Here is a 20,582-nt window from a genome sequence, read left to right on the forward strand (position 1 = left end):
CGGATGGACGAGGATGTCTTACAATCGTCCATTCAAGCAAATTTCCTCCCAGGTTATCTTTTACTAAGCAATAGTGACTTCAAATGCAACATATCTTAACTTCGCGGGTATTTAACAGCCGATCCACAAAAAAAGGACCTATGAGAGAACAACAGCTACTTGTCGGAACAGTGACGAGGATCGAAACGCACCAATGACAGCTCACGAAAACACACCAATGACAACAAACGCAGGTGCTACATATGGCGACATCTAAAACTTTCGACCTCGTCGCCTGACGAAGACTATCAGTTTAGCAGTCGAAACGGCACGTTCAACTGATATTGATCACGAGATATTACTAACTAAAATGAATTGGTGTGGTCTTAACGGAAAACTCTTGATTGGTTTAAATCGTATTTGACGAATCGCACACAACGGTGCTCAGTTAACGGTTGTCTCTCTGACTTCACCCCTCTTAAATGTGGTGTGCCACAGGGAACCATCCTTAGCTTCTTTTATTTCTAACTTATATTAACGATTTGCCTAATTTTCTATCGTTCAGCGTACCTAGAATGTATGCTGATGACACCCACATCACTTATGCTGGTTCTGATTTACATTTGATTCAGTCTAGTCTACCTCACGACCTTGAAAAGCTAAGCAGATGGTTTGTGTCCAACAGAGATACATTGAACGCTACAAAAACTGAATTTATGTTGATCGGCTCCAGCCAGAGACTAAGTACTCTAACTGACACACTCGAACTTTCCATTGATAATGTTCCGATTGAAAAAGTTTCCTCTGTGAAACCCCTTGGAATATAAATCGATGAAAATTTAACATGGCATTGCCACACTGATAAACTGCGTAAAAAGATCGCTTCCGCTATTGGAGCCATAAAGTGAGTTACGCTCATTCGCTCATTTGTGCCTCAATCCACCCTACCCAATATATACAACTCACTAGTTCAATCTCACTTTGATTTCTGCAGCTCAGTCTGGGGTAATTGTGGCAAAACATTATTTAACAAGCTACAAAAACTTCAAAACCGTGCTGCACGTGTAATAACTTCATCAAACTATGACGTAGATGCCGATTCCTTGTTTCACAAACTCAGCTGAAAAGACTTGAAATCTCAACGTCAAAGTCAGAACGTTTTAATGGTTTTCAAGTCTTTTTACGGTCTGGTTCCCGAATATCTCACGTCTAAATTTTTAAAGCGAAATGAATCAAACTATTCTCTAAGGGACTCGGTAAACAAACTTGCTGTCCCCTTTCCAAGAACTAACTACATGAAAAATAGTTTTAGTTATTAGTTTGTGTAGTGTGATCGTCCGGGTGAGTGTAGTTCTGAAAAGAACTGTTGTTGGTGACTGACGTTTCGACTATCTGTGCGATAGTCATCTTCAGAGTTAAGTAAGGAATAGTTGTCAGTCGATGATGTTATAAAGTCTGGTCTGTTGAACGTGATTGGTCTGTTTAGCCGTGATGTGATTGGCTGGAAGACTCATGTAGAGTTTGTTAACAGTCATTGGTCGGTTTCGATCCGTCTGTTGTTTGTCGGTCTGTTTGTCGGTTTGTTCACGTCGTTAATGAGTCGTTTGTAAGGTGCTGGTAATTGTTGACATCTGTTGAGAGGCGTCTGTTCTAAGTTAGTGAACCAGCTTTCCAGAGTCAGTCGTTGAAAGTAGTTTGTACTGTAGGTTAAGCATTTAGCAGAGTCCCAGTCGATTCTGTGATTAGTTTGTCGGTGATGTTCAGAAATGTGATTGTTTACATCGCCATTTCTAGTAGATCGTTTGTGTTCAGTTAGTCGCGTGTTAAGGTTTCTACCAGTCTCACCAATGTAGGAGGCCTGGCAGTCGGAGCATTCGATCTTATAAATCGCTCCCTGTCTGTTGTTGGGTTCGTCTTTGTCTTTAACGTTGGTCAGCAAATGTCGTAAAGTAGTTATAGGCCTGTGAGCTACGCGAATGTTGTAAGGTTGTAGGATCCGCGCGATAGCCTCAGAAGTGCCTTTGATGTAGGGTATAGTAGCTGTAGTCGTGATAGATGTGGAGTCCCTGTTAGTTTCTGTAGTGTCGGTCACCCTGTGAGTGTTTCGTCTAATGAAGTCAGTGTTGTAGTTGTTTTTGTCAAAAACACGGTCAAGGTACTTGTTTTCGTCAGATAAACTGTCCGTAGTGTTGCAAGTTTTAGTTATGGCGGCGCAATCCTTTGGAATAGCTTACCCTGTAACATCAGAGAGTCTGGTTCATTAAACCAATTTAAACGCCTTCTTTATCATAATTTTTAAACACGGCATTCATGGAAATCAGGTTTTTAAGTGGCACATTGTTGTAAGTTAATATAATGTTAGGATTAGGATTTTTAGGTTCTCAAGATATTAGTCATTGTATCGGAATTTTTAAGTACCTGGTGAATTGTTTTACCGTGTACAAGTAATGATTACATAAGTAAGTAAAATTGATTGCCCGACTCTTTGTCAGGAGACAAACGATAAAATATCTATTAAGTTATTCACCACGATGAATAATAAAATATTCTCTATCATTTTCAAACCTGCCTCGAAGCAGGAATATTTTTTAGTGTCTTGAAAATGAACTAATACATTTCCACCTCAAGAGAGACAGTTTATTCAGATTTCCATGATCTGATCGCAAATTGACTTGCGGTATCTCGAATTGTCAACTTTCTGGAGGAATCGACTTAATGTGGGTTTATTGGACAACCCCCGAAAAAATGATTAACATGTAATCACAACAATAAATAACAGGATATGTATCGACAAATACACAAGTTATCAACTTGTTCCATCTGTAAGTTCCATTTTGTATATTGTGTTATGTGTCTTGTGTCTGTTAGTGTTAGTCATCTGAATATCTAGATTCACACAAATTCCTGAAAATATATTTTGTGCAGTCCTTAAAATTGCCATTAACTGGTTCCTTGTAGTCAAAATGTTTTAGTAACTTTTCAACACTTGTTACAGTTTATCTTGGAAAATAAAAGGTGTATCAGGTGTATTTTCAAATTTGCCTCATGAAATCGCGAAAATAAAACCCCGCAAAATACTGTCTCGCTAAAATCGCGAAATTAAGTACGAATAAAAATGGTAATTCATTTGAAGAAAAATTTACGTGAGCCGAGTGTATCTCCCTTCTGAACGCTCAAGTACCGTCAATAACTGAGCACTAAGCTCGATCAGTGTAGCGGCTTCTTACTTTGTAAATTGGTAGAGAATTTGAAGAGAAGGACTGCTTACATGAGGTCGGGTGGTTTTTGAGAAGATTAAAACATTAATGGAAATTGATCGATGATAAGGCTTCGGAGGGGAGTGTCATTAGTAAATTTCATTAGTAAATTTTTTGCAAATTGAGGAGGGTCAAACCTGTTTTATTCACAACTGGGAGAGGGTCACAGTTTTTTTCGGCGAGGAAAAAAATGACTCCATGTCGCTTAGTTGACTCTTATTTGTTAACAAATAGGCGAGGTGTATAGCGCGTTTCCCTTTTTCAATGGGAAAATTGACGCCACTCCGTCTCGAGCCTTAATTTACCGGCTTTCAAGAAAAAAACTGCACGGCTTGAGATCATTTTCGTAGAAACGGTCCGTATGGAAAATTCCCGACCAAGTAAGAAACAATCAGTCGATCTCCATGTTGAAGAATCACTTACCTCAAGTACGAAGGGAAGGTACGTTTTTTAATAGGGGGGGGGGGGGCGGAGTGGGTCGGGGTATTTTAGAATTTTTTTGCGAAAAAAATCGTGGCCCTCCTACTTCCCAGAATGGATTAAGGTATGACCCTTCACAAAAACATCTGACTCTCTGTTGGTGGAATTTCTGGAGAGTTTGAAATCAATCAAAAAGACTGTCGGCGAAACCATGGAGCTGTTGGAGTCAAAGCAATAAGTTTGGTCCGAGCGCCATATTACAAACTAGTTATTGACTTCGATCGTTCGATCCGCTCTGGATAATGTTGGTCGTTTTTTTACGGATCACCTTGTGCTCGATTGGTACCTGCCACGATCCCAGGCCGATAATTCCCAGTACGCCACTCGCGCTCGGTTAGTAAGGAGTTTATATTTTTGGGTACAAGTGATGAAAAAAAATGATCCCATATAATATTTATCTCTTCTAGGAAATTAGGTATTTTTCATCATAGTCAAGTGTCTTATTTAATTTTTTTTGTGTCTGTGTGTGATTTTTTATTTATTTATTCCGGCTTTAATGTGATAGTGTGGTAAAATCTATTCCCAGTTTCAAACCATTTACTGTATCCGTCATAATCATTAATTTCATTGCTAGCACTAAAGAGCTACGTCCCTAATTCATAGTGCCTTGCAAAGGATTATATTTATGTGTGGGTGTCGTCACCATACCTGCGGGTTGGCACACCGCACCAGCGTCTTCATTATGCCCACAGTTGTGAACTCCCCATCCTCCGTGATTGCACTGTGATATTGATGTCTCATCTCCTACACATTGCACATCGTCCAGCCATATCTGACCAGTTCCTTGTCCAAATGCTGCTTCTCTAGGTGCTGATAAAGCTCCATCGTATCCAAGCTGGCGACAAACTACATCAGCGTCCTGCAAGTTCCATGAGTCATCACAAATGGTTCCCCATGTACCATTGTACAACACTTCCACGCGACCAGAAGACGGCAAATTGTTGGAATTCATTAAACGAACAGCTGTTTTAGTGTGAACAGAAATTACCTAGTTATTTGAAAGGTGGTAAAAGTTAATTTGTAACCTTAGCAAGACATTTGGAAAATAAGCCAACCAATGAAAGATTCAGAAAAATAAAAGGGAGCCTTTTAAAAGGGATTATGAAAGTGAAAATAAAGTTTCACTCTAGCACATCATCCCAAAAAAAGAGTTCAAACAGAGTAAAACACAGCACCAACCCAAGATTGCATATGAACTGCCAGCATCAGGCTTTTAAACAAATAAGACTCCAAACACAGTTTACTGACAACAAGTATGTTCGTTTTTTGTTTTTCTCGAGACTGTTTTGGAGAATCTTCAAACTTTTACCGAAAACAGCGGAAAAATATCAAAATTAATGGACTTTACTTCTATTTTGAGAATATGATAAACAAACTTTGACAAAAACTCGACGTTTCGTTGTCATCATGACGCCACTATCAAGATCAAAGGGCTCTCGGAGCCAGCTCATTCATGCTATGGCTTAAGTTTGTATTGATTTCTTGGACTTGTGGAATATAGGTACAGTTGCATTCGGTTTATGTGAACTTTCAAGACTTATAGAATAAATTTTGTTTTATTTTGGGCAGTTGTGTGATAAGAAAACTTGCATTCGTCGTGATGGGAATTGGAAAAAAGGTTAAGTGGGCTGGAGGTGGGGTGGGCAGAGGTCATTAAGCAGACAGAGTCCTTTTTGTTGATTTGTGTGTGTTTGTGGGGCGGAGGGTGGGCTGGGTGGGCATAATCAGGCATCAAATGTTGCTCTAGCAGCAAAATATTAGTAACCATCGTCTTATGAAATATTCCTTGCACGTTTCTTGATATCCATTTGTTTTTAACAAAGCGGCCATTGCATTTGGTTTTTAACAAAGCGGCCACAATCGTTCTTAAAAGGATTTCAAGCCTTAATATTGTCTGATTTTCACTTATTGATATTTGCGTAGTCACCAAGCAAATGAGAGATAAAACCACCAGAAAAGTAATCAAATGGCCAGTCACAAAAGTATAGGAATTCGCTGGTTCCTCGTGTAAGCCGATAACAATATAAGGCACATATGTGAAAATCAGGGTGTGTACACCCCTGAGCGTTGAAAATATAACAAGTCGAAGGAACAATTTTGGTCTCGGTCCGCATTTTTGTCAACAAAATGAACTCATATCGGTTAAAAATATGAAACGTATGGACTACGCGCGAAGCTGTCAATTGTTTCTCGAATATTGCGCGTGTTTAATATTCAATAATGACATCTCATTTACATCTATATCTACTTTTATCAAGTTCACGCAAAGTGAGAAGACTATGTGAAGGCTTGAAATTATATTAAGAACGATTGTGATCAAGAAACGGGCAAGGAATATTCGAGAAAGATGATCGCGGAAAGCGATCGCGTGACGTTCGGTAAGCTGTAAGATGACATGTTATCACATATATTAATCCTCAGTCTGCATTTTGTACCCAGTTCGCAGTCTGCATTTTGTGCCTAATCTGCATTTTGTACCCGGTCTGCAGTCTGCATTTTGTACTGACCGAATTGGAAATACTGTTTTTGTTGGAGCGAGCGTCAAGTCCGGACCGATATATTGGAGCTCGAAAAAAAATTTCAGTGCGACTATCTTGGCCGCTGTGATTGATGTGCGGACTGTATATTGAAGAGCTTCCGAGGATAAGCACAATGATGGAGCAATGATTACATGATACCAGCTAAAGACGAACGCAAAGGCTCGGCTTAATTAATTAATTAATTATATTTCCATTTCTGAGCTTCATCGGAATTAATTTTGAGTTCCGCTAAGTGGGGAGGTGTAGCATGCGAGACTACTTCCGTTCACGGTCCTCAATGCAACTTCCATCTACGGAATACAACTTCCGTCCACCGTCGACAACTTCCGTCAACATCTGCTTCACCACAATACCTCATTCATTGCTTTCAGCATGAATGAGCTAAAAATGATGATTATTCTACGGCAAGATGGAGAAAGGGCTCAATCAAGTTGAAGAAGTTAACACAATGCAACAAACAGATCATGGAACGAACAGATCCAGTTTGCACGTTCATATTCGGAACTAGCTTGCGTTGCAATTTTAAAATATTTATCAAATATATATACCTTTTCGCTTGTCATCAAAAATGTGATGCACGATGCATGTATATTTCATGACATAGTAGTAATACCTTTTTTGTATATATATATAGATATATTGAGAGGGGGAAAAAACAAAGAGACTGTACTTTCATCCCTACCAGCTTGTTTCGTGATTACTCACTCATTTTTATTGTCAAGAATTTTCGTAACCATCGTTTCTCTACTTTACAATTTTTACATAATAGGCGAAGCGGTAAATTTCAATGCTTTGTTCAATTGATTCGCGGTAAGGCTTTGTTTCTGTGGCGGCATGAGGATATGAGCTCATTACGTTAGCACCAATATCGGACACAGATTCCTTGCCCTTGTGGACAAGCACTTCCCTAAAGACCACAAACTTAATAAAAACCTTCAATCATAATACAGTCAAGATCAGTTACAGCTACATAAATAACACTAAACAGATCATCGATAACCACAACAATCGCATTTTAAATTCATCCAAACACATCGATGACACTGCAGATAACACCAACACAGAAGACAGCAAAACTTGCAACTGCCGATAAAAGAACACATGCCAACTTAACGGAAACTGCCTCCAATCATCACTAATCTACCAAGCCACCGTCACACGTAAGGACAACAGTACCACTAAAACACATCGGACTTACAGAAAACGACTTAAGACTAGATGCAGTAATCACACCGCATCATTCCGACACACAAAACACAGAAACTCTACCGAACTCAGAAAACACATCTGGACCCGTAAAGAAAATGACATTGACCACTTTATTTCATGGCGCATCCTTTCGTCAAGATCACCCAACAACAGCGCAAGCAAAAGATGCAACTTCTGCCTCAAAGAAAAATTACTTATCACCTGCCGACCTGAATTATCACCCCTCAATTAACATAATGAACTCGTGTCCTCATGCCGCTACGGAAATAAAGCGTTACTGCGTAGCAATTGAACAAAGCATTTAAAGTTACTGCTACGCCTATTATGCAAATTTTTATACTACATAAACGATGGTTACGAATATTCTTAACAATAAAATCCGCTGGCGAGAGAGTAATCACGAAACAGGCTTGTAGGTATGAAAGTATAGTCTCTTTTTTTTCCCTATCTCAATATATATCGCGCTCTACTTAACGTATCGAGCACTGTACTACGGGAAAATCGAAACACAAACTTTCTATATTTGTATATATGTGAATCATCTTTTCGACGATGCAGTCCAACTTCTTCTTACAGACTAACCTAGCAATTAAAACTGACCAATGAACTTTTTTAGGAATCAAGCCAATATGGCTATACACAAGCACTTGCATAAGTGCATTTATAAACACATAGGAAAGGTATCCACGATCTACTCAGAGACACCACAAGACATTACATCGCCAAAAAGTCGAGTTCTAGTGAAAGTTTTCCCTTGATACTTGGACGTCTAAACTTGCTCGAGCGAAACCCTTTGATTAAGACTGCAGAATTTATCGTGAAAAGATGGCGGTTTTGCCTCGTAATGCAGTGGAACAGTAATGAAATGTTGTCTTTCCTAGGGATGAGCACGACCTTATTCAGGCTGTCGTGGAGAAACAAAAAAGTGTAGCTGTAATTTGTCAGTGGTTTTCGTCATGAATGCAGTTTTCGCTGTGTTGTATTACTTGGCTTAATAATCAGATTTCGGCGGTTTTAGTCATAAACAGAACAGTGTACTTGAAAGATCTAGGGTCATTTTACCAGTTCCATCGTCGTTCCTCTTTCAAGCATTGTAAATGACAACGAAGACGGCAGAACGAACGGCTTAGCTGTCTGGAGCTGCATGACATCCTTATCTCTTTGTATTCGGGGCACAGGCAAGAAATTACGACGGGCGTGGATTGGAAACTCCAACGGAACGTTTGGAATTTGGTTGAGAGTCCAAAGCAGCAGACTTAGGAGGGGTTGCAGAAACCTGATTGCTAGGTTTTCGCTTCAAGCCAGCCTGGCTGATGAAAATGCAGGGGGGCCTAACTTCAAGGCTAGCACTTGCATGCAGCTCAGCCACTGGTCTATTCACGGGTGGGTTGCAAGAGGCTCGGGGGTGGGGAGGGTAGGTTTGGGGACCCCTCGTCCAACTGAAGTTTTCTCAGAGGCTGGAAGGGGCCACTAATTATCTTTATCTTCGAAAATTTTCGTTTCATTTCGGTGAATTCTCCTCTTGTTCTGCTTCTTGCGTCTGTGACCTTTAACTGCAGTTCTCATGTAAAAATGCCTGAATAAAGGTATAGTAAACTGGTTGTTTCCTACTTGGACTCTGACGACGCTCACACGACCATCCTTTCCTTGAAAAACCTCAATGATTCTTTTTAGAGGCCAATGTCCACGAGGGGTGTTGGATGACATGACCGACACAGCGTCTCGGGTTTGAAGAACTCGTTCTTCTCTTAACAGTTTCCTTCTTTTGCTGAGACCTGGGATCCACTCTTTGAACACATCGCCAGAAATCAAGGACATTTCGAGCCCGCTAACAATTATCAGCGGTATATCGTATTACACTCCGGAACACTAGAATATCAAGAGAATTCAATATGCCGGCGATCACGGCTCGATCTGCGAAGAAGAGTATTTCGTATCGTGACTTATACAATTTGAGCACCGCAGATCTTCTATTTGATGAAAAGAAAAAGAAAAGAAGACCTGCAAGTAAATCTTTGGGATTTTTCGAGGCAGAGCGATGACATGATGTCAGAATTTTGATTTGCTTTAATTTAATTTTCGCGCTAAGACTACTGAATTTGCATTCAATGCCTGGCATATTTTTATTCCGAAAAGGACCGAGAACTAATTTATTTCCCTGCAAGAACATAAACAAATATGGCCGATGATTCGAAGATCAGCGTGCTCGTGTTTAACTATTTCAGTCATAGTTTTCAACATGGCGTCTCGTCACTTACTCAACATGGAAAATAAGGGATATTCTGGCGCGTTGGGAACTTTTTTGATGGGAGGAAATGGCAATTTTACAGGATATTTGGACGCTTCGAACTCTATAGCAGTCAATTCGATCGAGAGTAGTTGACTTTATTGATGCACTTTCCTGTAATAGGCGAGTGTTTGGGATGGAGAACGACGGATTTTGAAGAACTGTATGGCGACCTAGGTCAATAATCAATGACAAGAGAACTGGCTCGGGAAGTAAGTGGTTTTTATTTATCGAGTCCCTGTGAGGTTTGATGAATAGCAGAATCAGTACTGAATATGTCTCGATCGAGAGCAGACGGGACCATGAGCTCCTGATTGTTATATTTTAGAAATTTTACAAATTTCCATACAGTTTCTTATATTATTTGGACGCCATTATGGACGAAATGCGCAAGCGCGGCCGCCATCTTGTCCAATATTTCTGCCGAGGAAACGATGTCAAAAGTGTCGTTCCAGCTCTTGAATTTTTCTCTACTTCTTCTTTAATAATTATAATTTGTCTCCTCCACGGACTCAGGGGTGAACTGGCCACTATCTTGACCAATCAGAAAGTGATTTGGTGTTGATGGTGCATCGTCCTCATGACTCGCTGATTGGTACGTGAGAGGTCTCGAATTTAACAATACTTCTGCACCCGTAGATTTTGTTACCAATTCTTCATCGTTTAAACCTGTATTTCACTCCTCGTCCAATCGTGGACGTAACGCGAATAGTTTGCTGTTCTTTGGCAGCTCTTTTTTTCGTAAAAGGGCTGAATACTTCCCAGAAAGGCTTTTTGTTGGGCAATTGCAATGAAGCGAACTTCTGCGTCCTCAATCTCACTTGCTTTCGATTCTCCACTTTCTTTTTCACGGCCTGCAATTTTCTACGAAGCGACAAACCCACGCGTAAACTCCTTTGAGCCTTTTCCAACTGGAGAAACGTTTGGGGTCTAGGCACATGATTCATGATTAAGCATCTTGATCGATGACAACCATTGTTAGCACCTCATTTCGTTGATTCTCCGAGTCTGTAACTCCGATCTGCCACTTTTGCCGAATGTTGATTCACGACTTCTTTGTTAACAGGCTACTCTGAGTCCTCCTGAGCCAAAAAAAGTCCCCAACCGACCATTTCTCGTTGTTGACCAATCCTGATAATTCCAACCCCCTTTTTAAGTAAATCAGCTGGGTTCTTATCGTTTGGAATGAATCGTCTCTGTCTTAGGTTCATTGCGGTCTGGATCTCTCCAAGACGGTTTGTCGCGAACAGTTTGCAAGACCAACTTCGTCCCCTTATCACCCATTAAAAACTCATGCCATCTGACTAGAGAGTGGCCTAATTTAATCTGACTTTCAAAATTCTTGAAACGGATTCCGTCATCCTCAATCCTAAAACTGCTGGCACCAATTCCAGTTGAGGAAAACTAGTCGCTGTAAGTAGTGCCACTCTTGTCTTTGTCTTCTCGATGTTGTTCCTCTCTTGTAAATTTCCTTGAGTTTTCACGAGCCCGCCGAACGAGTCAAATTGCAAACAGCGAGTAAAAATACTCAGCGCTACTATACACCAAAACGTCCGATAAATTATCCAATTGCTTTATTTCATATGCATCTATTGTTGAGCAGGAAAAGGAAACACTGAAGTGGTTTCTGCCAGGTCTTGCGTTACGCTCACGTCGGATAAAAAAGTCACCTTTTATCAATGAAAACTGTTTGAATAATTTATCGAGACAAAAACTTTTCAATTTTCCAGAAGAAAAACTCTCTTAGACATGTACGAGCTCGAAGCATATAATAAAGGTGCTTAACAGAATTTCAAAACTACATTTCATTTTCATCATCCGACTGAACCAAAATGGCGACAACGCTTCGCAGGAATCGTTGCCGCGCCTGTACTTGAGGACCAGGAGGCTGCTGATCCAAGAACGATGGTACAGTCCACTTTCTCTTTTGTTCTTTTATACAATTTCAACGCAAGCGAAGCCGACCTTTCAAACAGGATTTTTTACAGTACAAAATAACCAGCTGTCGAATATCGCGGGACTCGATTCACGCGTTACTTGTACTCTACTTCGAGCAGTTGGATAATAAATTGCGATACTAGGACCGAATGGAGTCCAGTTCGGTCTGTAACCATAAGAATTAACAAAATCGGACAACCGCGAAGCAGGAGTCCGATTTTTCAATCATGAGAATGATTACAGACAAAATTGGACGACACAAAGTCCTGTTACCATAACCGTTACAATTTCAGGAAAAAAAAAACATCGAGGACAAACATCTCCGGTAGAGACAATGTCTGAAGTACAAAATTCCTCCACTTTGAAAATTCCCTATTTTGTTTTCAGGATAAGTGGTTGTTGCAATAGTTATTGTGATCAATTCTGGGATTGATGGATTTAGCTGAGTGGACTTAGTATGATTTTCCGATCAAAGGTGTCCGATTACAACCAACTGTCCGATTACGCTGTCCTATCAAAACTGTACAGAATGATTAGTGGAAAATAAAGCTGCTAATGCACCAATCACATCAGGAAATTGTAACAGTTTTGATTATGACGAATATGCAACGGTTTTCTCGTATTCCGATTATTTATATTTTCATGCTTGGTAAAAATGGTAATAAAAAGTGTTCGTATCGTTACTCTACCTGTGGGTCGACACACAACACCAGCGTCTTCATTATGCCCACAGTTGTGAACTCCCCATCCTCCGTGATTGCACTGTGATATTGATGTCTCATCTCCTACACATTGCACATCATCCAGCCATATCTGACCAGTTCCTTGTCCAAATGCTGCATCTTTAGGTGCTGATAGAGCTCCTTCGTATCTAAGCTGGCGACAAACTACATCAGCGTCCAGTAAGTCCCAATTGTCATCACAGATGGTTCCCCATATACCATTGTATAGCACTTCAACACGACCAGAAGACGGTGAATTGGGGGGGCTCATCAAACGAACTATTATTGTGATAAAACTAATTAGGTCAAAGCCTCGACAAAATGGTCGATGAACAAAATTCATGTGGCCCACTTTTAAAAAGGTATTTTGAATAAAATTAACAGAAGTTCGCTAAAATGTCATATGCCCAATCATTGTTGTACAATCATAGAAAACAGAGTGCAAAATTCTATAGGGGGAGAGGAGGGTGAGAGGTAGTGTGCAAGGGGAAATATTTGGTTTGTTTTTCTAGAGTACTACGATATCAGTAGCAATAAGTCTACTATGTTGTTGCATATTTTAATCTCACATTGTAGAGAATCGCTAGGCTTCAAGAAAGTATATGTAGAACCGTCAACTCCGTCACAGATGAGTTCTTCTTAGACTCCTGTGACGATAGCACGGAAAAGACTAACTCAGTGACAAGCAATTAAGGACGAGCAGTCAACTCAATGCGAAGTAGCGACCAAAACATCTGTAGTAACTTGAAAATTGAGAAGATTCCTGTCAAAGTGCAGATTTACTGTGGTGCTACAATACGTATACTGCACCATCGTTTGACGGGAGTCAAACTTATCCGTCTTGATCAAAAATTGGAAGACCATTTCAGTTGGAAATTTGTTTATTAAGCCAGTGATAGAAAATGCACTCAGAATTGGGGGACACAGGAAAGGGGGTGGAGCAGACGGGTTACCTGTAGTGAGAAGTTTATATAACGTTTATATTTTGTACTCGAGCCTTTCGAGTAATCCAGAAGAACGGAAGTATAAATAATGTTATAAGGGCGTCCGATGATTTAACCTGAGATGACCGGCAAAAGAAAAAGAGGCTAATAGCAGGCGTACAATGAGGCAAAGAGGCCATGTTTTTATCATAATAATTTTTATATTGATAGTTTTTGTGTAGAAGAAAAACTAGGCATAATGTTATCGATTCATGTCAATATTAGATTTAATCGCATGCTCTGAGACTTGGCTTTCACCTCAATTTAATTAGGATTGTTTTAAAATTTTTTCAATGTCTTGTAAATGATAATCCCCAATTTTCATGTCGTGGTGGCGTGGGATTATACATAAACTCTGAACATAAATTTCAAATAAGGGATGTGTCAAGGATCGATGCTATTGAAAATTTTTGGATAGAAATGGAGGATTTTATTAACGGTGTTGTATAAATGAACTTGTTGTTTGAGCAAATCATTATGGTAATGCAGGAGTAGTTGCTATAACACTTACTAGTAACACTTGCTGCTTTCGAGAGAAGCACCAAAATACCTGAAAGAAAAACCACGAAAAGTTATTTTTGAGTCGACTTTGTTTGGAGGATAATGTGCAAACACACTGGTTTTGTTTAAGGAAAACTTTCGCGAACTCTGTCAATTCCCCATATCAGTGTTAGGTAACGTAGATACGTAAATTGCTTGGCAAAGGTATACTTTATTTCACCAACTGATAAACCTGACCAGAGGCGAAAAAACAATTTGTCTTTATTCAAATGATTGATTATCTCTTTGACAAGGAAAGCTGTCAATCAAATGATTACAATCAAAAACGTTAATTTCCTGCTCCGGAAGCATAATAAAAGTTAAAAATTTTTTTCCAAACTCGGAGCTAAAAATTAAAACTTATGAAATATTTCGTCCGTATTTCGACCGGACTTCATCAGTCAATGATATGAATGTTAAAAAAGATGAATTTTAAAAAGGTTTTTTAACGCCTCTTGGGGGTTAGAATTGTGTCATAGATAGCTGCTAATTCGTAACCATTGTCTCTGTTTAACGCCGGTTTCGTAAGTTTAATTTGAATAGCTTCTTTTATCCTGCGTTTGAAGGTGTTAACTTCGGTTGATAGTACTTTTGTCTTATTTGGGTCCACCGAGTGGCCCTCTAGGCGACAATGCTCGTGAACCGCTGATGAACTTCTTGATTGGTGTTCTTTCACTCTGATTTCCAGAGCGCGGGCCGTTTCACCAACGTACTCCTTGTTATACTTCTCACAATGGATCTGGTACACAGTACCGCATTTCTTGAGATTGACAGTTGTGTCCTTGACACGTACCAATTGTGATCTTAAAGAATTGACTGGTTTATGAATAAGTGTAACATTGTGTGACTTGAACGCTCTTTGCAGGCGTTCCGAGATACCTTTGATGTATGGCGTTGATGCATAGATTTTCTTCTCGTTTCGAGGCTCTTCGGTATCTTCTGTTGTAGATTTTGGATGTGGTATTGTTAGCATCCATTCTGGATAGTTATTCATTTTTAGAGCTTGCTTGACATGCTGTGTTTCTCTAGTTCTGTCCTCGTTTTCCGTAACCAAGGTCTGAGCTCTCAACATCAGGGTGTTAACCACGGCTCTTTTGTGTTGTAGATGATGGTTTGACTGGAAGTTTAGGTACTGGTCCGTGTGCGTAGGTTTGCGGTACACTGAGATCTTGGTAGAGCCATCTTGGTTAATACTCACACAGGTATCAAGGAAAGGAATCCTGCTATCCTTTTCTTGTTCTGAAGTGAACTGGATGTGTTGGTCAATGGAGTTTAGATGTTCTGAGAAGGAATCGACGGCGTTTTCCTGAATCTTGGCCATCGTGTCATCAACATATCGATACCACATAGTTGGAGGGGTGGGGGCGGTGTCCAGAGCTCTGCTCTCGAACTGTTCCATGTAGAGATTGGCCACTACAGGGGAAATTGGAGACCCCATTGCGGCTCCTTTCACCACTATGTGGTATCGATATGTTACCACTATGTGGTATCGATATGTTGATGACACGATGGCCAAGATTCAGGAAAACGCCGTCGATTCCTTCTCAGAACATCTAAACTCCATTGACCAACACATCCAGTTCACTTCGGAACAAGAAAAGGATAGCAGGATTCCTTTCCTTGATACCTGTGTGAGTATTAACCAAGATGGCTCTACCAAGATCTCAGTGTACCGCAAACCTACGCACACGGACCAGTACCTAAACTTCCAGTCAAACCATCATCTACAACACAAAAGAGCCGTGGTTAACACCCTGATGTTGAGAGCTCAGACCTTGGTTACGGAAAACGAGGACAGAACTAGAGAAACACAGCATGTCAAGCAAGCTCTAAAAATGAATAACTATCCAGAATGGATGCTAACAATACCACATCCAAAATCTACAACAGAAGATACCGAAGAGCCTCGAAACGAGAAGAAAATCTATGCATCAACGCCATACATCAAAGGTATCTCGGAACGCCTGCAAAGAGCGTTCAAGTCACACAATGTTACACTTATTCATAAACCAGTCAATTCTTTAAGATCACAATTGGTACGTGTCAAGGACACAACTGTCAATCTCAAGAAATGCGGTACTGTGTACCAGATCCATTGTGAGAAGTATAACAAGGAGTACGTTGGTGAAACGGCCCGCGCTCTGGAAATCAGAGTGAAAGAACACCAATCAAGAAGTTCATCAGCGGTTCACGAGCATTGTCGCCTAGAGGGCCACTCGGTGGACCCAAATAAGACAAAAGTACTATCAACCGAAGTTAACACCTTCAAACGCAGGATAAAAGAAGCTATTCAAATTAAACTTACGAAACCGGCGTTAAACAGAGACAATGGTTACGAATTAGCAGCTATCTATGACACAATTCTAACCCCCAAGAGGCGTTAAAAAACCTTTTTAAAATTCATCTTTTTTAACATTCATATCATTGACTGATGAAGTCCGGTCGAAATACGGACGAAATATTTCATAAGTTTTAATTTTTAGCTCCGAGTTTGGAAAAAAAATTTTAACTTTTAATCAAATGATTGTTCAACATTTTTAATGAGAAACCGAAGCATAGTAACAAGCATTAGCATAATGACAAGTGTAGGTAAAGGTACACGTTCCAAGCGTGATACTGTCTGACGGCCGGAAGGCAAACAACGAAGAAATTATTCCCAAAATGTATAATGAAATAAAGGTACTTTTGACTATCCACTTAGGTGCTAGAAATTGAATACTTTATGTAACTCTCTGTATATCATTTCATGTCTTTTAAAGAACAAGATGATCCGAATGAATCTGATACCACTCAATTGTCCTCAATATGTACAATGGTAGGTAGACTAACATCTTCAAAAGTGTTTCTGTTTCTGTCGGAAGTATTGTTTTTATAATCATAATTATTATCATTATTATTCATTATTCTATGGATGAAAGAGGATTGTTTCAATATTGTGTTGCTTAGTTAGTGGCTTGAAGCTAGGAAAGAAAGCAGTTAAGAATGATAAGACGATCGTTTAAATCAACAATTTTTTTAGCCCAAGTTTTTCTTGTATAAATTTTACCAATTCATTCAAGTTAGCTGTGAACAGTAAGCCTATTTTATCGTAAACTGAGTAGTAGGCGAGTAGTGATCAGTCACCCATGACCTCCAAGGGTTGAAACGCATGGTAGACGTCTTACAAAAACTGCTTATTCTGTGTCTTCAAAAGACTGACGAGACTTTGCAAGCAAGTAAGGACTTCGAAAAAAAAATTAAAAGCGGATACTAAATGCGAGAAAAAGTAACAAATCGAGTTTACAGCTACTTGAAAAATACCTAGGCTGTGTAAATAGTTTTGCTTCCATTTCCGGTGTTGATTCGGGTAAATAAGGAAATTTTTCGGTGGTTCAGAGGGAGAGAGGAGACTAACATGACGGCTTTTTCCCGTTTTAGAAGTGTTTGTAGAAAGAACTTCGATGATTCACTGATCAGCCTGATATTTTCAAAAAGTGTAATCTATTCAGCTCTTCATCTGCTGTGGCACCCCTTCAGTATATACGCAGCATGAAACAACGGTCGTAAACAAACTTTTTGGTGAAATATATATCCACTCGTTTAGTTGAAATTGGCTTCCAAGGGCTCTATTTTGTAGTTATGTATTTGATTATCATTTTAGATTTAGAGAAGGTTCTTCGTTTCAGTTTCGAGCGAATGACGATGTGTGGCGCAGTTGTCAATAATTGGTGCGTCTGAGAAACGGTTTACTTAATTATCAAATCAAAAGAGGAGCCTGTGTTTTGAAAGTGAAGTAGACAGTTTGATTTTTCCCTCTAAATTTTCATCGCATGATAACAGATTCAGGCTTCACCCTCATTAGTTGACATGCGACAGAGATCTCAAGCCACAGATTAGTTTGATAGAAATTAATTAAAAAATTAACTTATCATAATGACAAGTGCTTACTTCCAGGTAGTAAAGTAAACGCTCTAAGCTTCGTTCTTGGTATTTTAAAGATCCTGAAGAGGAAATAGATTCGCTTTCCACGATAGTCTCTAGATGCGTCCAACTTATTCAATTCAACTTTTTGGTGAAATACATATCCACTCGTTTAGTTGAAATTGGCTTCCAAGGGCTCTATTTTGTAGTTATGTATTTGATTATCATTTCAGATTTAGAGAAGGTTCTTCGTTTCAGTTTCGAGCGAATGACGATGTGTGGCGCAGTTGTCAATAATTGGTGCGTCTGAGAAACGGTTTACTTAATTATCAAATCAAAAGAGGAGCCTGTGTTTTGAAGGTGAAGTAGACAGTTTGATTTTTCCCTCTAAATTTTCATCGCATGATTCAGGCTTCACCCTCATTAGTTGACATGCGACAGAGATCTCAAGCCACAGATAAGTTTGATAAAGATTAATTAAAAAATTAACTTATCATAATGACAAGTGCTTACTTCCAAGTAGTAAAGTAAACGCTCCAAGCTTCATTCTAGGTATTTTAAAGATCCTGAAGAGGAAATAGATTCGCTTTCCACGATAGTCTCTAGATGCGTCCAACTTATTCAATTCAACTTTTTGGTGAAATACATATCCACTCGTTTAGTTGAAATTGGCTTCCAAGGGCTCTATTTTGTAGTTATGTATTTGATTATCATTTCAGATTTAGAGAAGGTTCTTCGTTTCAGTTTCGAGCGAATGACGATGTGTGGCGCAGTTGTCAATAATTGGTGCGTCTGAGAAACGGTTTACTTAATTATCAAATCAAAAGAGGAGCCTGTGTTTTGAAGGTGAAGTAGACAGTTTGATTTTTCCCTCTAAATTTTCATCGCATGATTCAGGCTTCACCCTCATTAGTTGACATGCGACAGAGATCTCAAGCCACAGATAAGTTTGATAAAGATTAATTAAAAAATTAACTTATCATAATGACAAGTGCTTACTTCCAAGTAGTAAAGTAAACGCTCCAAGCTTCATTCTAGGTATTTTAAAGATCCTGAAGAGGAAATAGATTCGCTTTCCACGATAGTCTCTAGATGCGTCCGACTTACTCAATGCGCACAATTGAAAGAATGTTCTCAAACATTCAATGAAACAAATGCCATATGCAAATCAAGCATCACTTGTAAACATTCGCATAGATGATTTATAATAAAATATGTGGTTAATGATTGTGGATATATGAAAATCATATATATGCACTGCGGTGAAGAAACGAACATAAGAGATCCTCGCAGCTATGAACACTACTGAACTAGTAGCTGAAATAAGATCTGAAAAAAATTCAGGCCCGGACAGGATTTGAACCCATGACCTTTGCGACACCGGTGCAGCGCTCTACCAATTGAGCTAACAAGCCTACTGGTTATTGTTCATCGTGGAGTAAGATAGGAGATTAACTTTTTTCGTTTGTCTCACGTTTGTCTCAATGGTGCATTTCGATCCTCAGTATTATTCCGGTTGTTAAATGGTGTTCCCTCACAGGTTTGCAGTGATCGGCTGTTGTGTTGTTTGATCGTGGGCAGGCAGTGTGCGCACTCTGATTGGGTTGCATCATAGTCGTAAACGAAAAATGAGTCATTTGTATCCTGTGGCGGTCGAGTGAACATCTCTGGTGGCAGCATGATGGCGTGAATAAACGTGGAATGTAATGGGGATTCAGTTGCAAACACATTACAAAGAGACAGCAACCCTCTAATACACGAACTATTTTTCATGTCATACACTTAAATAAAAACGCACTGAGTTTCAAATATGCTAAAAGAATAGCGAATACTTAGAATATAGTGACTTTATTTAACCAGTGTAGCCCATTCAGCAACGTAGCTGGTATCCATAGGGGCCCTGGGGAATAAAGATATGTACAATTTATATAATCTAAAAAAATAAGTAGATTTTAAAAATTTAAAATCAGAGTAAAAATTATAAAAACTCTAAAGAACATTTAAAAGGCTAAAATATGCAAATATGATAAAAGGTTTATAGATTTCCAGAGGAAAAAATTACAAATAAAAGTGTTAAATTATCAAACTTTTAAAATTACTCAGTAGTGCTTTGAGAAACGTATCTCTGGAGTTATTTTTTGTAGGAGAGCAGTATACTTAAAAAAACAAAAATAGCGCGCGCACATGAAAACATTACCTTTTGTAACACAATCTCATCCGGTTCTGCCAAACCTCAAGAACATACAGATGGGGAAATGACACCTTAAAACTAACCGTTATTATCACATCGCAAACGAAAATTATTTAAAGATATCCTAATAACAGCTTAAAGTTAGAAGATTTAAAAGCGCAAGCGAGTGGCAGGATTCGCACAATCCTATGAAGACCATTTAGCGATCGACTGCGTTTTGCTTTCCGGCTTACACGACATGTCACCGTGCACATTGTAGAGTTATTTATCGGTCAAGTGACTCTTTTTATTGCTCTAATACAACTGTCCGTCATTCAATGATAAAGGTAGTAGATTACCATAAAACACTCGCGATTAGTTAATTTACTTAGGAAAGTAGATTTAAAACACAATTGAGTATACAATAGTAACGCTGTGTAACGCAAAGCACTAAACACAGCTGTAACAACAGGCTTTTTCTCGATCATAATCGGCCTCAAACATTAGCACTTAAAATGTGAGAAACACATGTACCGTTGAAGAGCGTTTGGTCAGAGCTGTTAAAGAAGGATCAAAG

At 39.3% G+C, this 20,582-nt stretch overlaps 1 protein-coding gene across 1 annotated transcript in view; it reads right to left on the reverse strand.

Annotated features, from left to right (window-relative positions):
- Window positions 1–18,455, reverse strand: part of LOC113665385 (scavenger receptor cysteine-rich type 1 protein M160-like) — a 58,786-nt gene extending 40,331 nt beyond the window's left edge. Inside the window, exons 1-4 of the mRNA XM_089208644.1 lie at window positions 18,349–18,455; window positions 13,907–13,945; window positions 12,380–12,691; window positions 4,365–4,679 (exon numbers count right to left, since the gene is read on the reverse strand). Of these exons, the coding sequence (XP_089064770.1) occupies window positions 4,365–4,679; window positions 12,380–12,691; window positions 13,907–13,945; window positions 18,349–18,382 (700 nt within the window). The 5' untranslated portion in view covers window positions 18,383–18,455. The remainder of the gene's footprint in view (window positions 1–4,364; window positions 4,680–12,379; window positions 12,692–13,906; window positions 13,946–18,348) is intronic.
- Window positions 18,456–20,582: the final 2,127 nt, after the last annotated feature.

Source organism: Pocillopora damicornis, chromosome 6 (genome assembly GCF_964200805.1).
Source record: "Pocillopora damicornis chromosome 6, jaPocDami1.2, whole genome shotgun sequence".
NCBI lineage: Eukaryota > Metazoa > Cnidaria > Anthozoa > Scleractinia > Pocilloporidae > Pocillopora > Pocillopora damicornis.